Below are 6,529 nucleotides of genomic sequence, written 5' to 3'. Positions count from 1 at the left end.
CTCTTCGCCGGTGTACTTGCTCTATGTCACGATTTAAGCCGGACAATGCGCGTCCTTTTTACTTATATGTATATTTGTGATGGTTTTCTCGTGGCTCGTGGCACCAACGTTTTCTGTATTGCTCCTCCACGGCGTCTGTACCTTTCTATTGAATAGGCTGTAAAATAAAGAGAGCTTTCTCTCTTTGTCATGAGTAGTCATATTTTGTTGATTCTCCATGAGAGCAAAATATGTGAGTAAAAATTTACCAGTACAATCAGCACATTTTAAAGCGAGATACACCAACAGCTGCTCAGGCATTTATTTATTCATTTGCACAACCTAAGGCCCCGCAAGGGGATTACTTAGAAGGGTATGTTGAATACAAAAACCTTCACAGTGCAGGCAAATGCAATAATACTCTAAAAACTAAGGCACCAGGTATAAGAGAGCGAAAGAAAAACCATACACAGACACTGACCGTGCAACAAAAACATAAGGAAGCAATAAATCATTCGATACTTTCAGTTGGACTTACGCAGTGAGCTTGGGCACGCAACGACGCTGCGGTTAACAAATGCGCATGCGCAGAACACAACGTCTCTAGCCGCGCGTTGCGGACGCGCGCCCGCTATAAAGCATAGCGTAGCGTACGCAACGTGGGACACCACGTGCTGCGTAGAGAACATGGCGGCCATCATCTCGCCCGCTTCGGAATAAATACATGCAGCCGCTGGATTGTCTTACGTAATAGCGCGCTCAAATGGTAGCGGTTCGCTTTTAGACACTTTTAGTTGCTGCGTACGTAGCGACATTGCGTACGCAACGCTCACTACGTTCCGTACGCTGTAAAGGACACCCCCGCCACACTTTTAGTTGGCCGTACCGCCGCAGTGCAGCCGCGTAGTATTTGTTGATGATGATGTTTGTCTGGTAGCTGCTTTCGAATGCTTTTAGCGCCATCTATTGCCACGAGCAAAAACTGCAATGCGGATTCAATCCAAAGAAATATCCAAGCCAAGCCTCAGCCTTTCCGTTCTTGTAATCTTCAGGAGCCGGAGCGAGTTTTCTTCTTCCTTGATTGCCTTTATATTTTAACATGTCTCGAAGAAGTGTTCTTTCGAATGCTCATGTGATCTCTATGTTGTCATGGCAAGAGATCGACGACATCATCACCTGGCGAGCGGAGCAACGGCTATTTGGAGCTGCTACGCATCCGCACAACGGCGACGACTACGAGATGAGCAGCAACTGGGATGAATTTTCCAACTACCGCTCACGATATGGGCTGCTCGATATTGATAACTTCGAGCCTACACTTTTCAGACAGCAGTTCAGGTTTGCTAAGGAGGATTTTGGTGAACTGTGTAGCGCCCTTCGTATTCCGGACGCAATCACGACTGCGCAAAACGTCAGCATTCCTGGCCGAGAAGCCTTGTGCATTACGCTGCGAAGGCTCGCTTATCCAAACAGATGGTGTGACTTAGAAGCGATGTTTGGAAGGCATTCGTCTGTAATGTCGAGCACTGCAACAATGGTCATAGACCACATCGTCGCTGCTTTTGGGCACCTTATCACCGACTGCAACAACCATGACTGGTTATCGACTGCTGTCCTCCAAAAGTTTGCAAATGTAAGTCACAATTGCAAGTTGCGCGCCCAACGCTGTCATTACACAGCAGGACCTAAATGCTTGTCTCCTAATTTTTCGTTACAGGCTGTTGAAGCAAGAGGTGCAGCATTACCTAACTGTTGGGCTTTTATTGATGGGACTGCCCGCCCTATATGTCGTCCCAAAAGGGATCAGAGGCTTTATTACTCGGGACACAAAAGAGTGCATTGCACAAAATATCAATCATTGATGTGCCCAAATGGGATCATATGTCAGCTGGATGGGCACTATCCAGGGAGCTATATGATTCAAGTGAGCCCCTTATATAATTCTCCCTGATAGTTCGGTGTCTTGATTTCCTTCACTGTGTGCCACAAAGACTGGCACCGAAATGTCAGAAACATACTAGTGTGATTTACCTTCCGTAAACGGGCTTTTTTCTTTTTTTGCAGGAATACTCCGAGAGAGTGGTCTGTATGCCAAGTTGGAGAAGCTGGTGAAGGGGGAAGACTTGGTTATTTACGGGGACCCTGCATACCCGCTTCGGCCACTTCTGATGAAGCCGTATGGTGGTTGTCATTTGACGCGTGGCCAGGAGGCTTTCAATTATGCAATGAGCGGAGTCCGCCAGGCGGTAGAATGGGGATTTGGCAAGGTTATTGGTGAATTTGCCTTCCTCGACTACAAGAAGAACCAAAAACTTCTTTGGCAACAAGTGGCAAAAATGTACAAGGTGGCCACAATCTTAACAAACTGTCACACAACTATTTATGGCAGCCAAGTGTCCACGTATTTTAACTTAGACCCACCTATCTTGCGTGAGTACCTGCGCCCACTCCCTGTGCAATTATCTCAGCCGAGATAAAGTCAAAAGAGCTGCAACTGGGGCTAGTTGGAAATGCATTCTTGAAGGTAATGATGAGCGCTGTCAAAATACGAGAAGGGACGAGCACTTTGTCGTGTGTGCTCGTCCCTTCTCGTATTTTGATAGCGCTCATCATTACCTTCAAGAATGAGATACAGCTTACTTCAGTGAAATGAAACGAGCTTGTGCTTGGGCAAATCCTAATTTATTTTTGCCGTGAGGGTTTGAACCAACTGTATTAGAGCATTGTCCCTTGCATCAGCACGTCTCTGCTCCTCAGCACGATGTCTCCTCTCCTCTTCTTTTTCTTCGGCGCGTTCTCTGCGTTCCAGAATTCTTTCTTCGTGCTCCATAATTTTCAACTCTTTCTCCCATTGGAGCTTGCTTTCTTCAAACGCCAATCGCCGCAATTCAACCTCACATTCTTTTTCTTTCATGATCATTTCATGCCTCATCCTTTTAAGCATGAAATCGTAGTCGGTGTTCTGATCTGATTTTCTTTTTCCTGTAGAAGACACAATTCTCAAGGATAAGCAGGGAACATGTATGGCGCTTCATGTCTCAGGCACAATGTCTAGAATATGAACATCATTTTTGCTCACAGCGCAACAAGAACAGGACAAGAGACTAAAGACTACCACAGACAAGCGCTAACTAGCAGCTGGTTTTTTATTGAAGAACGAAAGGCATATAAATACACACAATGAACTACTTATCAAACAACAAAATTTATATGGAAGTCAGGTGAGAGGTCAGATAACCCAATTCCCACTCGGATAATGCAATGGAAGGGCTCCTGATACACATTGTACTGTTGTGGTGAATATAGAAGGCCTCCATTACCTCGCGTGTTAGCTTATCGCTGTGTCGGAAAAGGATACGCGTGTTCTTGTAAACAGGAACGCATTTGCACTCCTTGCACTGAAAAGTCAACTGGCCAAGGCGGTCACCTTTTGCTCTCCTTTCTGCATAATCTTTCTCATGCTTGCATTGGCATTTCCTGCAGAGCCTGTGTGGGAAAGGGGATCATTTTTTCTTGTGTTCTCATGCTCCATCAGACGTTTGTTGACACACCTGCCAGTCTGGCCAATGTACATGGCACCGCATGAGAAAGGGACCTGATACACCCACCTCACACGGTATAGGTGGCGAAACATGACGCACATGACAAGCATCCCTCTTGCCGTCTTGCCTCTGACTGACCTGTTTGCACATTGTGCTAAGTTTTCTAGGCACAGAAAAGACATCAATGTTGTATCTGCCAGGAATTTTTTCAACCCATGTGACAAGCAGTGTGCATACGGGACCACAGCCGCCTTTTTCTTCTTTTTGCCTTCTTTCAGCTGAGCCCCATTCTTAAGCTGTCTAAGGAGTTTCTCCGCTGCCCTGGAAATGAGTTGATCAGGGTACCCATTCACATGTAACCGGCTTCCTTGCGGCAAAATGCTCTCCCCCGTCCTCTCATGGCAAGATTTCCTGAGAGCTGATTGCAAGCAAGATACGGCAATACCCTGCTTTGAGCTTAGAATGGCCAGACCGAAAGTTTAGCAACGGTTTGGTAGTCCTCGGGCAATACCACCAGCACAAGTGTTTGTCCTCACCACACAATGCCAAATCCAAAAACTGCAGTTCTCTGTTGCTGGGAACCTCAGTTGTGAACTCTAGCCCACGTCCATATCCCTTAAAAATCTCCAGAACGTCGACAAGACTTCTATGCAAGCGGCCTGTTCGGGTGAACACCAAGTAGTCGTCGTAAACATACCGAAAAACCCTAATGAGTTATTCATCCAATGCCTTTTCAATTGCCCTATCAATCCTGCTTAAAAAGATGTTGGCTAATACAGGTGCCCCACGTGCCTTCCACATAAATTTTATTGTTTGATAAGTAGTTCATTGTGTGTATTTATATGCCTTTTGTTCTTCAATAAAAAAACGGTTGATAGTCAGCGCTTGTCTGTGGTAGCCTTTCGTCTTGTCTCTCATTCTTGTTGCGCTGTGAGCCAAAATGATGAACACTTACCAACTCTCCCAAACATTCACCTTACTGAATGCCAGAATATGAACGTTTTCAAATAACCTGCCTCGTCCTGGGTAACTCAAGGGCGTTTGCTGTTGCACTCGCTCAGAAGGCTGAGTGCTGGGAAGGCTCCTGGCATCAGGCACTGCAGGAGTTGAGTCCATAGGAGGCCTGACTTCAGGCACTACAGAAGTTGGGTCCATAGGAGGCCTGGCATCAGGCACTGCAGTAGTTTGGTCCATAGGAGGCGTGCTTGGGGCGCGCTCCTCGTCATCTGCCGTCGTTGCCAGCATGCCGTGCAATAACTCTCCCGGCGTGACCCCGCTGCTGCCTGTAAACGCAACATATGAAAATTTGCTTTCACCAACAATCCTGCATGATGCAAATTCAGCCTCTGTGATCGCAGCTGAATTACTGCCGTCTGCTGGAACGCTTACCGGCCATGTCGAGGTCAATACCAGCACTTTCTGGTGGTGTATCCCGGTATGCCGCCGCGTACCTCTCCATGTACAAATCCCTGGCAGCGGCCGTCTTCTTCCGCGCTGCGGTGTTGTTCATTGGCTGGGAAGCGGCTGCAAGGTCTTTCCTGCTCGCAGACCCACCATCTTTTCTTAAACGTTTAATCTTGTAGGACGTCCCATCGATTAGACACAATATGTCCTGAAGGAGTTGGTCACGCTCGCTGTATTCTTCTTCTGTTCCCGATCTAAATGGAGTCAGGTACAGAAATTAACGCTTGCGCGCACACATAAAAATAATAGAAAACTTACTTCTTTTGATTCCTCCTATCGTTGGCGGCGTACCGCGTAATCAGGAGGTCGAACCGATCGCGCACGCTACGCGACGTGAATGGCTTTTTCAGCATCGCCTTCAGCCGAAGGGCGATGTCGTCCCATTGGTCGGGATTCCGAAATGGGTCACTTGTTTGCACTTCAAGAAGTAAAGCGACATCCAATTTCGGCGTATAAAATACTCTGCCTGCGTTGACAGCATCTCTTCCATTACTCGCGGCGGCTTGCATGTTCACCGTGGATGACAGCACGTGCACCAGTGTGGCGTCTGCATCTTTACGATGTCGTGGTTCCGTATCGTGCTGCCATCTAGTGACAAACACTGAAAGCGCTGGGCTGCACATCTTTTACTTTCTGACAATTGTAATTAGTATATTACTGTTTCCAATGAAGAAAAAAAAAGGTATAATGTTTAACGAAGTGCAAAAGCAGGCACATCAATAAAAAAGTATTCGACAAGTGCAGTTGCTATGGCGATAAACGTACACAACGTTACTTAGGCTTAAAAGGTCAAAAATCACTTCAGTATCTGAAAAACAAGGGACATTTGTCGCTAATATTTTGGCGTGTGCGTGAGAGTAGGCGAAATAAAAGCGAACCGCTACCATTTGAGCGAGCTATTGCGTAAGACAATCTAGCGGCGACATGTATTTATTCCGAAGCGGGCGAGCTGGGCGCCGCCATCTTGTCAACGCAGCACGTAGCGTCCCACGTTGCGTACGCTACGCTTTGCTTTATAGCGGGCGTACGTCCGCAACGCCCGGCTAGATACGTTGCGTTCTGCGCATGCGCACTTGTTACCCGCAGTGTCGTTGCGTACGCATGCTCACTGCGTACGTCCAACTAAAAGTGTCTTTTATCTCGCCTGCTCTTGCCATCACGTACCGGCGTAAGCGATAACTAGCCCCTGTTTTTCAGATAATTTGGCGATTTTCAAGCTCCTAGGCATAACTAAATGCAGAGTGTTTTCCTCGTTGCAACGACACCTGACGAAGCAATTTTCTAGCTTTTAGTCAGTTCTTACATATTCTCCGGTTTTCCATAGTTTTTCTTGGAAAAAAAGTATCGCAATCTATTCACCCTAGTTGTCAGTAATCACAAATGAAAATTTCTTCAACCGAGCGTTGATGTGCTTTGAGGTCTTGTCACTAGATGGCGCTACTGTTTACGCCAGCGTAGTGTTCCTGTATATGCTCCCGCAGGGAGCTGAGTTGCGTGAAGGTCCGCCATTTTGTTCCAAGCTGTGCGGGAAAGCAGCTCCTCGA

At 46.9% G+C, this 6,529-nt stretch overlaps 2 protein-coding genes across 2 annotated transcripts; one reads left to right on the top strand and one right to left on the bottom strand.

The window, feature by feature from the left end:
- Window positions 1-925: 925 nt before the first annotated feature.
- Window positions 926-2,494, top strand: LOC144100378 (uncharacterized). The gene is made up of 3 exons (XM_077633346.1): window positions 926-1,612; window positions 1,697-1,890; window positions 2,030-2,494. Exons 1-3 carry the CDS (start codon window positions 1,079-1,081, stop codon window positions 2,454-2,456), a joined length of 1,155 nt encoding a protein of 384 aa, XP_077489472.1. The 5' UTR covers window positions 926-1,078; the 3' UTR covers window positions 2,457-2,494.
- A 1,978-nt stretch (window positions 2,495-4,472) lies between these two features.
- Window positions 4,473-5,961, bottom strand: LOC144102435 (uncharacterized). The gene is made up of 2 exons (XM_077635708.1): window positions 4,911-5,961; window positions 4,473-4,804 (listed from the first exon to the last, which is right to left on the bottom strand). Exons 1-2 carry the CDS (start codon window positions 5,029-5,031, stop codon window positions 4,473-4,475), a joined length of 453 nt encoding a protein of 150 aa, XP_077491834.1. The 5' UTR covers window positions 5,032-5,961.
- Window positions 5,962-6,529: the final 568 nt, after the last annotated feature.

The sequence above is a fragment of the Amblyomma americanum genome, chromosome 8 (genome assembly GCF_052857255.1).
Source record: "Amblyomma americanum isolate KBUSLIRL-KWMA chromosome 8, ASM5285725v1, whole genome shotgun sequence".
NCBI lineage: Eukaryota > Metazoa > Arthropoda > Arachnida > Ixodida > Ixodidae > Amblyomma > Amblyomma americanum.
Note: the sequence above shows the minus strand (reverse complement) of the source record. Positions and strands in the feature narration are given on the sequence as shown.

Bases quoted from the DNA above. Each gene is read 5' to 3' on its own strand.
- LOC144100378 (XM_077633346.1), top strand. From the start codon at position 1,079: ATGTCTCGAAGAAGTGTTCTTTCGAATGCTCATGTGATCTCTATGTTG. The intron at 1,613-1,696 runs GTAAGTCACAAT...TTTTCGTTACAG, and splicing joins TCCTCCAAAAGTTTGCAAAT to GCTGTTGAAGCAAGAGGTGC. The intron at 1,891-2,029 runs CTATATGATTCA...AAACGGGCTTTT, and splicing joins GATGGGCACTATCCAGGGAG to TTCTTTTTTTGCAGGAATAC.
- LOC144102435 (XM_077635708.1), bottom strand. From the start codon at position 5,031: ATGAACAACACCGCAGCGCGGAAGAAGACGGCCGCTGCCAGGGATTTG. The intron at 4,805-4,910 runs GTAAGCGTTCCA...TTGCGTTTACAG, and splicing joins TATTGACCTCGACATGGCCG to GCAGCAGCGGGGTCACGCCG.